Raw genomic sequence first — 19,723 nt, forward strand, 5'->3', positions numbered from 1 at the left:
GGTTCTCTCTCTCTCTCTCTCTCTCTCTCTCTCTCTCTCTCTCTCTCTCTCTCTCTCTATCTCTCCTCTCTCTCTCTCCTTCTCCCTTGTGCTATCTCACTACATTTTTTCCAGAACCTCTCTGAGTAGTTTGAATCATTCATGTGTAACCAAATATCTGACCTTCACAGTTGAGGTGCCATGGCCTCTCATACCCAGGTGTTGGTAATATGGCCAGTCAACTATCAGCACTTCTAGATGAAAAAAGCACAAGCAGAAAAACACAATGTTAGAGTTCTCTTTTCTGCTGGAAAATACTTCTGCCTCTCTCCCTGGAAATTTTGGGAACTTGCTCACAGGTATCCTCCCTGTTCCCAGTGCTTTCCTTCCCCTGGTGAGTCCAATTCTCAGTGACCTCCCAGAAGTCATGAGGAATCTACCTCTCCCAGACGGAAATCTCTCTCTCAGTCCTCCTCTTATCCACTGACCACCCTGAAGTCCCAAAATGTTTTCTTTTCCTGGAAGTGCTTAGGCTGGCAAGAAAGGATATAAAGTTGAACTGGTTTCAGTTTCAAGTTTTAGAAATTCATTTTCTAAATCAGCCAGTTCCCTCCTGACCAGAAGTGCAGGAGCCACATGCTGCTGTGGTTCTTTCCTTCTGCTTCCACACTGGGCTCATTATGCTAGATAGAACAGAGACTTGCCTCACCTCTTGCTTTCTGTGCTGACTCCAGAACACAGTGTGTGTTCTGGGAGAGGACAGCTCTGTGCTCGTATTAGTTGCCGTGCTGTGGGCTTCACAGTCTCAGCATTTTCTGCTGTTCCTGTGGATTTATTTGATGCCAGAAATCTCTTTGGTGAGTAAGAAACCCTTTTGGATTTTCAGTGGCTGGGGTCTGGTTTTGTTCTTGGAGGGCTGAGGGCAGGTCTTTCTGGTAGAGGCAGAAAGCCAGGTAATCATCTTTACATGACAAAGAACATGTGTCTGAAGGATGGCTTTATTGTTGAAAATATGAGAAAATTTGGACTAAGCAGAACATTTCCTATATGTCTCCCATAGGAAACTACAGCATTCACTGCAAAATATCTGGGTTTTCTGAAGCATTTCATTGCCATAAAACTATTTTTCAATTCTGAGTTTTTCATAATTAGTAGCAATTTTAACAATATTTCTCCATTGGCACATAAATAAAATCTGTCTGTTGAGGATCAGATGATCCTGCCCCATAGTAGATAGTACTTTTGCCTATTTTCACATTCTTGCAAATATACTTGAAGATAAATATGTCTGTTTGTTAAGATTCTCAAAGAACTCTACTAATTATGATACCTGCCTCATTACTTCATAAATAATTACCAATAAAATCCTTAACACATGTTCACTTTATTTTGAGAGTTGATTTTTTTTCTTCTTTAAAAATCTCCTTGAAGGACCTGTGGAATATGGGGAACCCTCAGCACACTCTACAGGAAAATGCTTCTGTTCATCCCTGAGCCAACACTATGTTAGATAATTTTTTAATTCTCAGTTTCCTGATATAAGCCTCCTCATTTTTACAATGAATTAAGAAATGGCCCAACCAATCAAACAGCAGTATTTTCTGTAGTTGTTTTTGTTTGGCCAAATGTCTATGTTTCAAAGTTGTGCTTTATTTTATAGGGAAAATTCAAGCTTCTGTTTACTTCCTGGGCCATGTAGCATCATGTGTTCTAAATCACTCAAAACTCATGCATTAAATGAGGTAAACCAACATTAGTTAAGCTACCAGGATACAGACTTATGTGTTTACCTCTTTTATGGAACATTGGAGTTCAGGACACTTGATGTCTTGTCTGTCCATTTGCCTTGCCCTCATGATAAAACCTGCCCCAATTTTCTGCAGGGCTTGGGAAATCAAGCCTGTTTGGAAGTCTTCTTTGCTCACTAAAATGCAGGCCTGAGTAAGTTTTCTGCAAACTAGAACTCTTCTGTGCTATGCATTGTGGTTTAGGAAAAAGCAGAAATTATCAACCAATTTGATGTCATTAAAAATTACCACAAACTTAGTTGGTTAAAATAACACAATTTTGGCTCAGGCCCTGAGAGTCAGTATACAGCAGTGAACAGAAGAAATAGATGGAGCCAGTATCCAGAATGAATGGATAATGAAAATGTGCATATATACAATAGAATTAGACAGCCATAAAAAAAGAATGAAATCTTGTCATTTGCAGCAACATGGATGAGACTGGTGCACATTATGTTAGATGAAATAAGCCAGAAACTTAAAACATTTATCTCATAGAAGCAGAAAATAGAACAATTGTGACCAGAAGCTAGGAATAGGAGAGAGGAGGGAAGAGCAGTCAGCTTTCTATTTCTGTGACAAAATACCAGGATAATTAACTTATAAGGAGAAAAGTTCTATTTTGGCTCATGGTTTCAGATTCCAGTCCATGGTCATTTGACTCTGTGGCTTTGAGCCTGTGGCATGACAGCCTATACTGGCAAGAAGTGTGTGGTACACAATGTGCTCACTTCTGATGGTGATGGCCAGGAAGCAAAGGGAAATAAAAGAGGGGTCAGGATCCCAATATCTCCTTTAATGGCATGCCCCCCTGTGATACTACTTTCTTATACTAGGAAGTAATATAGGTTATAACTTGTTATAGGTTATAACCCCTCCCAATAGTTCCACAGGTTGGGGATAAGCCTTCAACACATGGGCCTTTGAGGGACATTCAAGATCCAAACTACAGCAGGAGGATGGAGAAGAGCTGGGTTATGGCTACAAAAATTCAGTCAGAAGAATTCAGTTCTAATGTTTGATAGCACAGAAGAGTGACTAGAGTTAATAATTTATTATATATTTGAAAATAGCTAGAAGAGAGAATTTTGAATGATATAATTTTAAGGTGATGGATATGCTAATTACCCTGATTTGATTATACATGTTGCATATATGTATGGAAATATCACACTGTACTTCATGGATATACAGTAATTATGCATCAGTTTTTAAAAAACAAGGTTATTCTCTTCTAATTCTGGAGATTAGAGGTCCTAAATTAACAATAAGTTGCTAAAATCAATGTATCAGCAGGTTCCTTCTAATGATTCTAGCAAACAGTCCATTTCCTTGTCTTCTCAAGCATCTATGGGTCAACTGCATTCCTTGAATCCACTCTTCCTTCATCTTTATGGAATTTTTACTTCAACCTCTGCTTCCATCATCTCATTTATTTCTTCTTTGTTCTTCTTGCCTTACTAATCTAAGGATTTTTGTGATATTGAGTTCACCTGGATAATACAGAATATTTGTCCCCACTGAAGATGCTTAATTTAATTACATCAGAAAAGTTTCTTTTATTCTGTAACATATTATGCTCATAGGTTCTGGAATTTAGGAGGTAGACATCTTTATGTACTCTTATTCAGTCTACCACACTGTCCTGACTCCTTGGACATAGAAATCAATTGCATAGAGAATAGGTACTCTCCTATATGGTGAAAATTAAGTTCATCAGGCAAATTAAATTAGTTATAATAAAATGAATTGGTGTGAAGCAATGAAAGTGGCCCAAAGAGATTATTGTGTTTCTTAGCTAATCCTGTGTTTCTGTTTGGGTACTCCATTCTTATTACTTCTTCCTTCTGTATCCTTTCCCCCAGACCTTCCACAGTTAACTACCATGGATCAGTTCATCTTAGCCTTCCTGAAGAATTCATCGATAAAGAATTTTCAGCATTTGGCTAACGACTTTATGCCTCACTACTCCACATTAATTAGTAAGGTAGGAGGCATCCTCTCTCCAGAAACCCTCAGTAATATTCAAAAAGACCTTCGGGAAGGGAAGCTAAATGATGCGGTGGACAAGATTCAAGAATCACTTGCTGCAGCAGAAAATTGTATTCTGGAGGTGGCTGTAATAGGGGAGTCTGGGACTGGCAAGTCCAGTTTCATCAATGCCCTGCGAGGGGTTAGTTCTGAAGAGGAGGGAGCAGCTAACATTGGAGTTGTAGAGACCACCATGGAGAAGACCCCCTATCAACATCCAAAATATCCCAAGGTGACCTTCTGGGACCTGCCTGGAACAGGGACTCCCAATTTCCTTCCAGACACTTATCTAGAAACTGTGGGATTTACTAGCTATGACTTCTTTATCATCATTTCCTCCTCCCGGTTCAGCTTCAATGATGATCTCCTGGCTCAGAAAATCAAAGAGGAGGGGAAGAAGTTTTACTTTGTTAGAACCAAAGTGGACAGTGATTTATATAATGAAGAGGTAACCAAACCGAAGTCCTTCAAAAGGGAGAGAGTCCTTCAGCAGATTCGAGACAACTGTCTGGCTAATCTCAGTTCCATTGGAGTACCTGAGCCATGCATCTTCCTAGTCTCTAATTTTAACTTGGATAATTTTGATTTCCCAAGACTACAGGAGACTCTGCTGAAGGATCTCCCTGCTCACAAGCGTCATATCTTTGCACTTCTGTTGCCCACTTTTTCTGATGCTTCTATTGAAATAAAGAGAGATTTCCTCAAGGAGAAGATCTGGTTGGATGCTGTGAAGTCAGCATCTTTGGCCTTTGTCCCCTTCATGCCCATTATCTATGGCTTTGATTTGCCTGAACAAGAGAAGTGCTTGAAGGTTTACCGAAAACATTTTGGTCTTGATGATATGTCAATTGAAGAAATTGCTGAAAAGTTGGGCACTTCTATGCAGGGCATCAAGACATACATCAAGTCCTTGGATTTCTGGCAACTTGTGAAGGATGATAGTATAGCAGCAAAGGCGAGGAGCTGTGCTAAGTGCTGCTGTTCAGTGAATGGAGGTGCCATATCTGCTGTCTTCCAACTTCTAAAAATCTACTTTTTACGTTTGAAATTCCTTGATACTGTGGCTAATGATGCTAAAATTCTCTTGCATAAGACTTTAAAAAGGGCTGGGGATGTGGCTCAGCGGTAGCGCGCTCGCCTGGCATGCGTGTGGCCTGGGTTCGATCCTCAGCACCACATACAAAGATGTTGTGTCCGCCAATAACTAAAAAATAAATTAAAAAAAAAAAAGACTTTAAAAATTCAAGTCTAAGAGGATGAGATAGAGGTGGCACTGAGGTAGGAGAAATTTCTAAAAATAATTAAATAGGCACAAAGGAGACATAAAGAAAGAAAAATAAATTTTAATTCAGAAGTTCCACACACATTTCCGGGCCTATCACTACCCAAGCCAGTATCTTTCAAACAGCCAGGTCTGCTACTCCAAAAATCCTGGGAAACATGTAAATCTACCTTTTTCACTGTTAATTACCCACCCCCAACAAATAGATTAAATAAAGAGAAATATGATATTCTGAGAGACCTGTAATTTAGAGGGACTTTCCACCTCTGTTGACAAGATAATAAAGACTACATCAGCCCAAGGATCCTGAGATTGACCAGACTACCATAAAACATCTTGAAGATCACCACACTGATATCATTTCTACAAATCTTTTTATACCCACCTCTCACCAAGTTTCCTTTAAAAGAAGAGTCAGGAACCCTAAAAATGTGTCTCTCATTCTCAAGATGGCCTTCATTCTCTTTTGAATGTATATTTCTTGTTCATGTCAAGAAACACATATTGTTTCTTGAATGTACCATTTCTCTCTCTCTCTCTCTTGAGATGCCCTACATTCTCATTTTGAGATACCTTGTATATCTACTTTCCTAAATAAACCTCTGTTTATGCCTCTGACTAGCACATACTTATATTCTTTTCCATCAATACATAATCTAAGAACCCCTCTGGTCCTGAGTCAAGTTTCCCCTTCTCTCTGGAAACTCCTTAGACCCTTCTCTAGAGACACATCTTCTCCTGTAACAGCACAACTTACTAAATACTGAATGAACCTCAAGTCTTGCCTTCTAAGAGCGAGGATGGAAGTTGTATTTCTCCTAACATCCTATAGGCCAGCTATTCCCAAATGTTGAAGTAATATCTGTTCAGTGAAAGAAGGCCCTTGCTCATGACCTCACACAGATGTTTTGGCCATAGCCTGTTTTCTACTTTCATTGATTTTTTTAAATTATGACAGTACGATTATTAAAAGAAAGTGACCATGACACTTGGAGTGACCAAGAGATCTTTATTGCAATGATTTATGATTAACAGGGAAGGAAGAGAAAGAGAGAGAGAGAGAGAGAGAGAGAGAGAGAGAGAGAGAGAGAGAAGGAAAAAGAGAAGAAAGAGAGCGCAAAGGGAGAGGAGGGTGGGAGAGAGAAGAAAGAGGGGAAAGGGGTGAGAAAGTGTGAGAGAGAGAAGAAAGAGAGAGTAAGAGAGGGAGGCCCAGCAAGAAAGAATTTTTATAGCCAAAATCTAATGGGGTCTTTGGGTCTGCAAGCTGCCTTGTTGGCATACAGTGATTGGATCATACAGTAGTTGCTAAGGGTATCATCTTCTGCCCTCAGGAAGACTGGGAAGGGGCTAGATGTGGGTTTCCCTTGCACCAGACAGGTGGGGGTCCAGTGTTCAGCCTTGAGTGGGGTTGAGTGTTCAGATTTGAGGTGAACAAGTGATAAGAAACCAGATGGGTAAGGGTGGGGGCCGAGTGTTCAGCCCATCCTGCAGCTAACATTTGTTCAGCCTGCTCCACAACTAACAGATTCTATATGCTTTCTCTTAATCTCAACATATTATAAAGTAGTTCACATTTGTATTTTTGGCTCAGACAAAAGAGTTTGTAACAGTCAAGAATTATACATCTTCTCAATAACCTTCTCATCAAAATAAGGGAAGATATAAAAATATGGGAATTTGATTAAAGAAATAGTAAAAAGTTTGTGGTGGGAAAATGTAGCAAGACAAGGAGGAACTTGAGAAAGAATTATAGAAATGGTCTGTATATCACATATGTAGGTCATGGTTTTTATATCTGGGGACTTTCCAGCAAAGGATTGATTAAGATTCTGGTGAACAGGACACAGTGAGGGGCAGGTTGTATCAAGTAGGAACTTGGGAATAAAGGGAGAGATATTGAGTCTCCACGGAAACCCTCATGAACCACTGAAATGCAGAAAGCACCCAGGACAACTGCAACTTCTGAATGAAGCAGCCCGTGCCCTTGGCCAACACCTTTGACCCATGCCCTTGTCTGCAAAAGGTACCTGAGGGCAATAAGCAAGTGCAGGGGACACTGGCATGAAATTGTGTAGCTCTGATATTGCTGGTTACCTTGAAGAGTTCTGATTGACTGAATGTTGAAGTATAATACCAGAGAAGCACGCAGAGGCAAGCATTGGATAGAAAGTAAGAAGCTTTATTTAAAGGAGAGTAAAATAGATTTCCCCCTGGGAGGAAGATGAGGACCCTAAGGCAGAATCCATGGGATGAGGAAGTCCCATCCCTTTTATACATTTAAAGTTTTCTTTGTTCGTTTGCATTCTCTCTTTTCTTATTCATTTCCCCCCATCCTGAATTTGTGACTGGGAGATGCCAGTGGTGTGGCCAAAAGATGGGAAATAGGTGGATTGGAGGGGCCAAGGTGGAGTGATCCAGAGAGGAAGGAGGCCCAGGGTACATTAACAGCACCTGTCAGCTTAGGAGTTGCTTCATTAACAACCCATTGGGAGGGGTAGTGTAGGCCAGGCTCTGGGGATATTAACATTTCAATCTCCCAGGGGTGGTGGTTTCCAACTTCCCAGACCCAAACCATTTTCTCTATCTGACCCCAGATTGCCTATCTACACTGACTGCTTGTCTTTAATTCTGGCTTCAGCTCTGATCTAGTTTCACCTCTATTCCAACACCCAGCAACCACACCACACCAACAGATTGCTGTCTCTCCCTCTAGAGATTTTACCCTGCATGGGAGAACAAGAAAGGGAAGTTATTGTACAGTTGCTGAAACAGTAGAAATGAGTCTCCAAGAATTGCTGTTGAATGTGTACTCCCTTGGATGTGTACTCCTTACTTTACTGCAAAAGGCCTCTCTCTCTTGAGATCACCCCTCCCCCTATTTTCCCCTTGAATGTGTTAATAAACATCTATCTCTGTTTCTGACTGGTGCATGTTGAAATTCATCTCTGTCACATTCTGTCAAGAATCCCTCTGGTTCTGAGTCAAGTCCCCCCTTCTTTCAGGGAATACTTTAATCCCTTTTTGGAGACATCTCTTCTCCCATGACAGTAGGAAAAAGTGAAGATGAATTAGAGAGGGAGTCTGGAAAGCAACGATGAATTGAACTGGCATAAGAAGGACAATTGTGTGTGTTTTCTTTCTGCTTATATTCCTTAAGTCAAACCTCTGAAGTAAACCAGCAAAAGTCAACAACACCTGCCTAAATTCTTGGAGAATCATTCCTACTGTTGTAGCAACTGTACCTATAACCTTCTTTTCTTTTTTCTCCCGTCACAGGTAAAAATAAATACTATTTGTAGTAAAAGTTGTACATGCAGGAGACTGTCCTTCAGATTCACCATTATGCTGGAAGTTGTCCTCTAAGAAGTGAAGGGCACTTGATAAACCCAGCCTAATTTCATTTTAAGATTGGGAGCCATCTCATCATGAAAAGTTCATTTATGTTTTACTGTAAAATATTAAGATTTTTATTTGGCCTGACCATACTTTGATGTTTTAAAAACTTACTTTGGATTTCTGCCCATGTTTTGGACTTACCTGTGCCCAGTTCTCCCTGACCAAATAACAACCCTCCCTGAAATCCCAGGTGCTCCTCATTAATTCTCTGAGTTTGCTCCCTACCTTGAGATGTTAAGCCATGTAGATCATTACCTGCTATCTGCCCTTGTATTTCACTTGCCAGAACCTGTCAGCTATAAGTTCCCAAGACACTCACCTTTGTAACTTTTTGTTATAAAAACTTCCCTGCTCTTAAACCAGACACTGTCCTCTGGCCCTGCATTTGGGTGAGGCAATCACTGACCAACTCTCTTGTGTACACAATATAAGCTTGCTTTAATTTGGTTTAAAATTGGAGTTGTTGGTCTTTTTTTGTGTGTCATGGGTTCAACACACTGACATATAGAGGGGCAGAGTAGTCCACAATCAACCTGAACTCTCCCTGTTCCCCTACTTTATGGGACAGTCCCCTGAGTGAAAGGAGTCAATTTTTGCCATGGGTGATTGTGGGGACAAATGCATGGAGTACTGCATACATGGCATACCTTAAGGGCATCTGAGAGGTAGGCCACTCCCCTCATGCTAGACATGTAAGCGGCAGATCATTTAGGCACAGCCCTGGGCATGAAGGCATGTGTTGCAGTTCCTGTACTTGCTCCATGGCCCACTCCTGGATTGGTCACTGCAAGGTCACTTAGCAGAACTTGCATTGGTGGCTGCCTGTAATCTGCTTAGCTACTGCCTGAGTATATATACATGGTAACTGTTCGATAAAATCAGACCTGTTTCCTCCTTGGTCTCCGGACGTCTTGAGTAGCAACTTTGCAGCCACACTTTCCTCTACCCTTTTCTGCGGACTTCCTCGCTGGATGAGAGAGAGAGAGCCCACGCAGGTAATAAAGTTAAAATACTTTGAGTTTCATTTGTAATTAATATAAAAATTGTTTGTAGGGATTGATTTTGTTGACTCTATCTTATGGCCACATGCATGTTAAGATATATTGTTTTTCAGATACTAACATATATTTGAAAGGAAAGCAAGGAACCAGGAGACAGGCAAGTGAGAATTGAAAGACAAAGACCAGGCAGAAATACACAGAAGAGTTTTTTTGTCACAAAGACTTTTATGGGCCAGGCTCAGACAGGTCCTAATGTGGGCAATTAACGGCGGGGTTGGTATACACTAGGGTGGGAAAGAATGCAGGTGGTAAAGGGTTAGATTGGTATGAGGGAGTGGTGAGCCTTTTCCGGAAATGTCCTTGGGTGGGAAAATGGCGGCTGTCACTTAAGATGGCCACCCAGATGCTAAGCAAGGACCTTACAATATTGCCTGTACAGAATTTATTTTAAATTTTAACTTTGAAAAGATATTTATTTCACAGAATTACAGCTGATCATTTTATCAAAACAATTTAAAGGAGAACAATAGCCTACATTTTTGAAAGAGATGGGTTTCATCTCCCTAGTTCCATTCAAAGCAACATAAATACAAGCAATTTGTTTATCTGGCTGGTGAGTTCACTGAATGTTTTAATTCCCTGACCCTTTGGTCTCCTCATCCTCTCCAGTCATTTTTTTCCTGTCTTGACCACTGGCTGTAGGAATGGAATGGGGTTGAGATTTAGAAAATAACAATAGGGCTGGATATTTGGTATAAAATTAGTTTTATTGATTGTTCTTTCAATTTCTCCCATTACTCCACACACAATCAAAATTTGAAATGTAAGCATTTAAGCCAGGAAATCTCAGTGTCCATCACTGTTTTTGCATAGGCATTACTAAGTATCTGAATGGGAGACTGGTATTACTAAGTGTCTGAAGTTAATGAATCACTGTTTAAACACAAGACAAGTAGAAAGACTATGCCCAGTCCACAGGAGAAAATACCTAATATTGGTGCTTTGAACATAACCCTTGCTGTTCTGTCACTGTAGTTTACCTTAAAACTGACATGATTTTTGCCTTCTTCTCCTTCTCCCCTTCCCTAATCATAGGGAAGCAAGATTAATTTTCCTCTCATCCTAGGTCAAGTTATCTGCCCCTCAACTCACAGACCACAGGAATGAAGAAAATTAGACTGCATAGTTGGCATCTGCAGATCTAAAAAAGGGCTATCTTTCACAGCTACAAATAAATTAGGACTCCTGACAAGGCCCAACTGGAGTTTAGTCTTTGAATTACCTTTTAAATAGCTCTCTATTCCCCTTAATAGTTAGAATTGCAGCATTTGGAACAGGAATCCCCTGTTTCTCCTTTTCTAAGCAAAACAATAAAAACTTCTTTTTTTCTTTTTTTTCAAAACCTTGACCTCATTATTGAGTTGACATCAGGGAAAAAGGACTGAACTTTCAGTATCAATATTAGTCATCTTGCTCAGCTATGGAAATGTCCTTGTTAGAGGGGTCAGACAGATGCAAGTGGCGGGAATAATTGTATAAATTGGGCCCACTGTGCTGACCCCCATGTGCTTTAATCTTTAAAAAGCAATTTACCTGGAGCCCTGCCTGGGTTAAGTGGATAGGATATGTTATATTTCTCAGCAAACTGCCTGTTACCTGCAGGAGAAATGCAGGCCTGAAATAATTCTGATGAGGAACACAAACCATCCTGAAGGGAGAACCTTTGTGACCCTTTCACAGATCAGATCCCAGGACTCAAGAAGATAGTAATAATTCCTTCTAACTATAAAAATCTGTAACAAGAGATTCCAATTAGAACCGGTTAGCATGGGCCATAATGACCTAGAGTGGTCATGGTTTCACAGGACTACAGCCTTCAGAGAACTGAAGCAACACAAAGACTCCCCATTTCAAACCCCATTTTTTGTGATGAACTCAGAAAGATTTCAGACAAGACACTCAGAGTAATAGGAATGAGTTTATTGAAGGGATAAAAAAAAAAAGAAACAGGGACAGTCTCAAGGGATAGAGTAGATCCTGTCAGAGAGGAGAGGGACCTTGTGCATCTCCTTCACTCCAGTTTTATTGGAGGTCCCAGGGAACCTTCCAGAGAGTCCTGCCTAGGTCCAACTTTGACTTTTGACTGACAGCAGGATGATATCAGACTTTAAACTGCCATGGCAACTCTAGGTCACCTTGGATTACATTAACAGTTTCTAATTGGATTCTTAATCATACATTGTTACAGATTTTATTGTGAGGAGGAATTATTATCTCCCTGAATTTCAGGATCTGATCACAAGGATATCCTGGGTAGTTTTCATTGACATTAGCAGGTAAACTGCTTATTGGAAAATAAAGCATGAGGGGGGTCATCACAGTGGGCCCATTTTATAGAATTATTCTCTTAGCCTCTATTCCCACCATCCTCATCTCTCTGTTCCCTAACAGGGGCAACACTGATTTCTTTCTCAATTTGAGTTGTTCCCCATCTCCTCAGGTTTAAGCCCTTTTTTCTATTTTTACTTGGTTGTTGCTAAAAGCTTGGTTCTTGTCCATGATGTCAATCCAATACTGAGGACATGGTTTCGAGAAAAGAGAAAAAGACATTATTGCTTTGCTAGCAAAGGAGAAACACAGGAGACTCTTGTCCCAAAGGCTGTGATTCTGCCCATCAGAAGAAACAAGGGGCTTTTATTGAGTTGATTTAAAGGCTACATTCCACATGTTTTCTGTCCAGAGTTGTAATTCACTTTTAATTTGGGACATAGTCATTTCTGAGATCTTCTAGTGCCATCCCCAAAGTCTGGATTACTTTGTTCCTATGGTGGATGTGTACTCAAGTACAGATAACTCTGCTTAGGATGGGGAAGAAAGGTAATTAATCCTGTTTCCCTTGAGATTAGGGTGGGGAAGAGAATAGGTAGGAGCAGGAAGTAAGGAAAACAAAGAAAATGTGTCCATTTTAAAAATAAATTGCAGTCCAAAGCAACAATGGCTATATTCAAAGCATAAAGTAGACCATTATTAAAAGATTAAAGCTTTTACCTGTACATCCCTACTCATTCTGCTCATTTCTTTTCTACCCACACTAAGTCAAGAATTCCTGTCTCCAATATTAGTGGCACAAATCTTTGTGTGTGTGTGTGTGTGTGCACGCGCGCACGTGTGTGTATAATTTTAATTAAAAAAACATTAGTAAGCAACACAATGTAAACATTGTGACATTTCTGAAATGTGTGAAGTTTGAGATAGAGATAGTTAAACAAAGATTGTCTAAGAAGAGCTAAGATTGCCTTACCTTTTTATACCTGTGATATCCAAATTCTTCTGCTAATATGGTCTCCAGGAGCCATGTGAGGCCAGTACCACTGGGAAAGGTTTTCATATTTTACCTTGGCAGACAAATAACCTTGACCTACCTTAATAAAATTTCAGAAAATTTACCTAACATAGATCCCGTCATGTCCAGATTTGTGTTTTATGATCAAAGAAATATATTATAAATAACACTTGTTTTTCTTTCTCTGAAACAAGTGTAATGGATGTCAAAGTGAGTTAATTTGCATCTTAATTATATATTTTTAAGTTTTGCTTCATTAATTGTAGAAATGGCAGCTGTTTTGCAGAATATTACAGGTTAAACTACAATCTGCTGACAGCAAATCACAGAAAGGTTGTGTTGAGCAGATGAGCCCACAGTCATCAGCTGATCTGCAGTATTGGCAAAAGCCGAGCCTCGGAAACATTTCTTTGCCAAAAGGCAAGGATGATAACAGCCTTGACATTCAGCTCTGACATTTGGCTTCTTGGTAGCAGCAGGATGTTCTTACCACGTAACAGTGTGATAGCTGCAAAAATGTTTCTAGCTCTTTTAGTGCACAAAGAAGCCTCTTGATAACTCACAAGCCTTGATAAATTTACAATGCCCCTATAGTTTAACCTCCTGATTATAAGACCCTATAAAATCAACTTGTGGAACTAGTTCTAGGTCATTGTTCCTCCATCAGAGTGCAGTGTTCCTCTTGGCCCTAGCTTTACTTGAAAATGACTCTATGTTTTCTTTGTCTCTGTGTTTTTCTCCATCTCCTGTCACCCCTACTTGAGATTCTTTGTTGATGCTGCACAGGGGGCAGCAGAAGGAGAATTTTTTTTTTTTTTTGGTACCATGGATTGAACTCAGGGGCACTTGACCACTGAGCCACATGCCCAGCCCTATTTTGTATTTTATTTAGAGACAGGGTCTCACTGAGTTGCTTAGTGCCTCATTTTTGATGAGGCTAGCTTTGAACTCGTGATCCTCCTGCCTCAGCCTCCCGAGCTGCTGGGATTACAAGCAAGCATCACCACACCTGGCCAGAAGAGGAATTTTTAAAACCAGCTAATCACTGCTTTTCAAGAGCTTGAGCGAAGATCAACCCCTGGGGCTTTTGCAGACAGGTCCTCACCAGCAATCTTCTAAGAGGAACATTCTATAGATTGTTTGATTTTGAGATGTTAACTCATGTCTTGCTGACATTTTGTGTACAAGGCCTTATAATGAATATAAAATGTATAAAGCAAAAAATTATAAGTATTCAAAAACATGATATTTACTAACATAGGTAAAATTAATCCATAAGAATATAGCAATTTGTTCCCTCACCCCCTAAAATCCTAGAACACTAAAACCAGCAAGGTGCAGTGATACACACCTGTAGTCCCAGCAATTTAGGAAGCTAAAGTGGGAGGATTGCAAGTTTAAGATCAGCCTCAGAAACTTAATGAGGTCCTCAGAAACTTAATGGAGACAGCATCTCAAAATAAAAAATTAAAAGAACTGGGAGTTGTTAGGAAAATTTGACTTAGGCAGCACCATTTTGAAACATATCCTCCATCTTAGAGTAAGAGTCACCTCAGGGTCATTCCAACTCAACCCGACCTAAACCCAGACAGTACTTTATCATTATGCAAAGAAACCCCAAACATATGAAGAAAGGAAACTGTTGTCTGGGGCTGAACTCCTGAAAAGCAACTGGTTCAATATGGAACACTTAAATGGCAAGAATTCCCCCCACTCCTTCATGTCCCTATTTCTACTTCAGGCTGTAAGCAAAAGTCTCCACTGAGCCCCACCTCCACAGGTTTGTCCTAAATAAATCTGTTACTGTTGACCTACCTCTTCTATTTCCTTCACTTGATTCTTTCCTTATAGGGATGTGGCTAAGTGGTAAAGTGGCCTGAGTTCACTCCCTAGTACAAAAAAAAAAAAAATCCTAGGACACTAAAACCAATCCAAATTGTGTGATCTAAAATAAATAGGTTTTTTTTTTTTTAAAGAGAGAGAGAGAGAGAATTTTTAATATTTATTTTTTAGTTTTCGGCAGACACAACATCTTTGTTTGTATGTGGTGCTGAGGATCAAACCCGGGCCGCACGCATGCCAGGCGAGCGAGCTACCGCTGGAGCCACATCCCCAGCCCAAATAAATAGGTTTTCAGTACCAATAATTAATTTAAAAACTCAGCTGGGCACTATTTTGCATGCCTGTAATCCCAGTGCTGGGGAAGGTGAGTCAAAAGGATTGAGAATTCAAATCCAGTCTCAGGCACTTAGCAAGGCCATAAGCAACCCAGTGAGATCCTGTCTCTAAATAAGACATAAAAGGTGGCTAGAAATGTGGCTCATTGGTTAAGCTCCCCTGAATTAATCCTGGTACCAAAAAAAGAATGAAAGAAAGAAAGAAAAATTCATCACAATTTTCCACCTTAAAGTTTAAAATATGCAATGTTCTGCTTGATTTTAACATGCAATGTTCTGTAATACAGCTGCCAGTTCTACAATTAAAGAAGCAAAACTTAACAATAAGTAATTAAGATATAAATTAGATCAACACTTTGACATTTATTACACTTGTTTTGGATAAAGAAAAACAAGCATTCTGGTGTATTTTATTGATCCCAAAACACTTTCAAATCTGGACATGATGGGGGCCTATCTTGGGTGACTTTTCTACCCAAAAAATACCTGACAATGAAGGGCACAGAGACTAAGGTAATGCTGATTTTCCTTGGTGCAAACCAATGTGCATTGCATAGGCTACCACAAAGACTCTGTGACAGCTGCTTTTTTTGACTGTATCAGTGACTCTTTAAATCCAAGTTTAAATATGACTGCATATGTGTCCACATCACAAGAAATAACAAGTAAAAATATGCCCAAATTCATTAATGAGATTCCAATGTGCAATGATGCACCATTGGCACAATATTTTTTAAAAATCTTTTTTAGCTGCTATGACTTGCTTAGCTTTTTTCTCTCTGCTGCTCACATCATTGCCTGTTGTCTCAGTGATTTGGCTTGACTCCTGGCAGCTGTAGCAGAACCCAGTGGACTAAATAGAAGCCAGACAACTTGACCTAGCAGAAGCAGAGCCAGGGAAAAAAGAGACACAGTGCAGAGATGACAGATCTCAGAAGCCACTTGGACTCAAGTCTGACCCAGGCACTCACCCTGCACACTCAGCCCAGCACCACCAGCAGCATGGCCATGGTGAACCACAAGGCACTGAGGAATCTACAACAGACCAAAGGAGCCCTGGGACACAGCACATTGGTCAGGTACCAGAATGAATTGCTGGGGGCAGGGAAATGGAATTTAGGCTCTCAGGACCCAGGCTGCTTGTCCATGGGAAGTTCTCATTCTTATTCATTTGTCAACAAGCTACATTCAGCACTAGGACTCACATGACCTCCCCCCCCCCACACACACACACCAGAAATCATAATGTTTCCAAGGACCCTGGGGGGTCTTTGACTTTCAATTTATTGACCTTCAATCAGATAGTAAAGGACAATTTAAATGGGTCTTGGGTGTCCTTGGGGAAAACATCTATCACAAAAACAAGAGTTTTCAGTATTTTCAACTGTGGGTTTGTTTTTTTTTCAATATTGCCTTCTTCCCAGATGACAGACAGGGTTAGTGATTTTTTTCCCTCTGAAAAAGCAGAACTCATAAGAAGGCAAAATTATGTAAATCAATTCTAAATGTTGAAGAGTTCATTAAAGTTTTTGCAGCTAGAGATTTTAAAATATTTAAGTTCATCAGTACTGTACCCAGGAGTGTTCACCTGCCTGGCACTACTTGGGAAATCTTGAAGGAAGCCCTGTCAGTACAAAGGGGGGATGTAGGGGACTGTGATTAAGAGTAAGGACTGAAGGTCTGAGTGCGGGGGGGAAGAGCTCTGTGGTGTCTATAAACCAAGGCCTGTGAGCCCAGCTCATCAATATGTGTGAGTTATGTCAGGCCTTCAAGATATGAGCACCTCAGATCCACCCAGTCTCTGAAAGGCGCCTGAAGCTTGTCCATGGGGTAATTAAGATATAAATTAGATCAACACTTTGACATTTATTACTTGTTTTGGATAAAGTAAAACAAGTGTTCTGGTGTATTTTATTGATCCCAAAACACTTTCAAATCTGGACATGATGGGGGCCTGTCTTGAGTGACTTTTTCTGCAACACAGCTGCCAGTTCTACAATTAATGAAGCAAAACTTAACAATACGTAATTAAGATACAAATTTTAGATACAGTCAAAAAAAGCAGCTATGATGCTTGTCCCCTACTTCATTCATCTGGAGTAAACCCCTCTCCTTAGAGAGGCTTCAGTCTAAAATGCCTAGAACCTATAACAATACCTCACTGTGTCTTTATTTCTTTGGTCTCATGGGTCTTGCCTGTGAGAACAAAATTTCTGTTTGGATAATGATGCATCTGGTAACTTGATCTCTGCTTAGCTGAACTTTCAGAACAATGAGAATACTTAAATCAGCCAGGCATGATGGCACTTGACTGTAATCCCAGCCTCTCAAGAGGCTGAGGCAGGAGGATCATGAGTTCTAAGCCAGCCTCAGCCTCAACTTAGCAAGGCCCTAAGCAACCTAGCAGGACCCTGTCTTTAAATAAAATATATAAAGGGCTGGGGATGTTGCTCAGTGGTTAAGCAACCCAAGGTCAATGTCCAGTACCAAAAGACAACAAAGTGAAAAGAAGTATTGCAAAACATGAGCAATTGAATACACAACCAGTGGAATTCTTCATCATGTATGACCACAAGAATGGGATCCTATTACAATCAGTTATACTCTATGTATGTACAATATTTCAAAATAAACGTCTAATCACATGTATATCTAAAAAGAACAAATGAAAAATTGGAAAAAAATCCTATCAAAGGTAGTATAGTATAACTATAGTACAACTATTATAACTATAAGGTCCTTGCTTAGCATCTGAATGGCCATCTTAAGTGACACCCACCATTTTAAGGAAAACGTTTTGCATTCCTGCCCAAAGGCCTTTCTGAGAAAGGCTCACCACTCCTTCATACCAACCCAATCCTTAACCACCTGCATTAAGATCTACCCACTCTGATTCCTAAGCCTCCCCCATAGAAGTTCCAAAACTCAAGTCTGTTTTAAATTCTGAACTTAAATATTTTAAAATCTCTAGCTGCAAAAACTTTAATGAACATTTAGAATTGATTTACATAATTTTGCCTTCTGATGAGTTCTGCTTTTCCAGAGGGAAAAAGTCTCTCTCTCTCTCCTAGAGAGAGATGGCCTTTATTTGTCAGCTTTGACAAATAAACTCTCATGTGTATTTCTCTCTGCCTGGTCTCCATCTTTCATTTCTGACTTACCCATCTCTCGTTCCTCATTTTCCTTTCATTTTGGTGCCGAAACCCAGGATCCGGTTCCTCAGTGTGCCAACTCCCCTCTTTGAGGGTCACTGAGCATCCCCAGGCCCTGATGGGAATTCCATCATGGGACCAGGCCCTCCATTCTGCCAAACACCCTCTCTGCACCCACCACCAGACAATCAGGTAAGACCCCTGCCTCTGATGGACCTAAATGACCTATGGTGCCAGGAAATGATCATTGAAATGACTGGCATTCCCATTGTTACCATGTGGTTGAGGCACCCCAAGCCACAGCTTTCATAGCTACAGCTCATCCCTACTGTTGACTGAATCTATAGATGGTCTTTTATTTGGGTCTGGGTTTTGAGTAATCTCTCTCTCATTCTGGACCTAAAACCTCCAAAACTTATCTGATTGTGCAATCAGATCTAGCCTAAATATCCTTTGAATAATGACTCTAAATGGCTGCTTAATGGCACTCTAGATCCAATATTATCAGGGATATTTTCAACTATTGTGAGCATTCAGGAAAATGGAAAGAGGTATCATATGTTCAGGCCTTCTCCTCTCTGTTCAACGCCATCTCTCTACAACTCTTGCTCTCCTGCACAAGTCTTCTTAGCTTTTATATCCCCTTCCCAGAAGATAAGCCTCTACCATACCACAGTTCTCTTTCTGATGAAGCTGCCTCAGCAACTGTCCCCTCAGCCCCTTCACCTTTCTCTCTTCCTGCCACAAGCTCACAGGCTGCCACAGCCTGACACGCATCTCTGTGTCCTCTACATGAAGTGGATGGGGTAGATGGTGTAATCTGGGTTTATATGCCTTTCTCTTTGTCAGATCTTTCACAGATAGAAAAGAAACTTGTATCCTATACTTCAAGTCCCACCACATATATCAAAGAGTTTCAATATCTGATTCGATCATATGATTTGACATTCCACAATGTCCATATGATCTTCTCTAACAACCCCCTGCCCAAGGAGCACAGGCAAATTTGAGAGCAAGCTAGAAATTACGCTGATTAGGTTCATCAGGCCTCCCATGCCCATACAACTGGCACTGAAGCAGTTCCTGATCAGGACCCCAATTGGGACTAATAGAAACAAGTTCATTAATTGCCGCATGGCAGGACTTAAAAAGGCAGCCCATAAGGCTATCAACTGAAAAGTTCCAGGAAGTCATCTGAGATAAGAATGAAAACCCTTCAGCATTTTTATTTTTATTTTTTTTATTTTTTATATATATATATATTTTTTTTAATTTTTTATTGTTGGCTGTTCAAAATATTACATAGTTCTTGATATATCATATTTCACACTTTGATTCAAGTGGGTTATGAGCTCCCATTTTTACCCCATATACAGATTGCAGAATCACATCAGTTACACATCCATTGATTTATATATTGACATACTAGTGTCTGTTGTGTTCTGCTGCCTTTCCTATCCTCTACTATCCCCCCTCCCCTCCCCTCCCCTCCCCTCTTCTCTCTCTGCCCCCTCTACTGACATTCATTTGTCCCCCTTGTATTATTTTTCCCTTTCCCCTCACTTCCTCTTGTAT

General features: G+C 40.3%; 1 protein-coding gene and 1 long non-coding RNA gene across 2 annotated transcripts in view; both read left to right on the plus strand.

Annotated features, from left to right (window-relative positions):
- Window positions 1–568: 568 nt before the first annotated feature.
- LOC107160539 overlaps window positions 569–19,723 on the plus strand; it is a 30,326-nt gene continuing 11,171 nt past the window's right edge. Inside the window, exons 1-2 of the mRNA XM_048786644.1 lie at window positions 569–836; window positions 3,632–4,920. Coding sequence (XP_048642601.1) covers window positions 3,652–4,920 — 1,269 coding nt within the window. The 5' untranslated portion in view covers window positions 569–836; window positions 3,632–3,651. The remainder of the gene's footprint in view (window positions 837–3,631; window positions 4,921–19,723) is intronic.
- Window positions 6,275–19,370, plus strand: LOC125611596. The gene is made up of 3 exons (XR_007341794.1): window positions 6,275–9,470; window positions 15,807–16,075; window positions 18,205–19,370. It is a non-coding gene; the product is annotated as an uncharacterized LOC125611596 (long non-coding RNA).

The sequence above is a fragment of the Marmota marmota genome, unplaced genomic scaffold, assembly GCF_001458135.2.
Source record: "Marmota marmota marmota unplaced genomic scaffold, marMar, whole genome shotgun sequence".
Taxonomy (NCBI): Eukaryota; Metazoa; Chordata; class Mammalia; order Rodentia; family Sciuridae; genus Marmota; species Marmota marmota.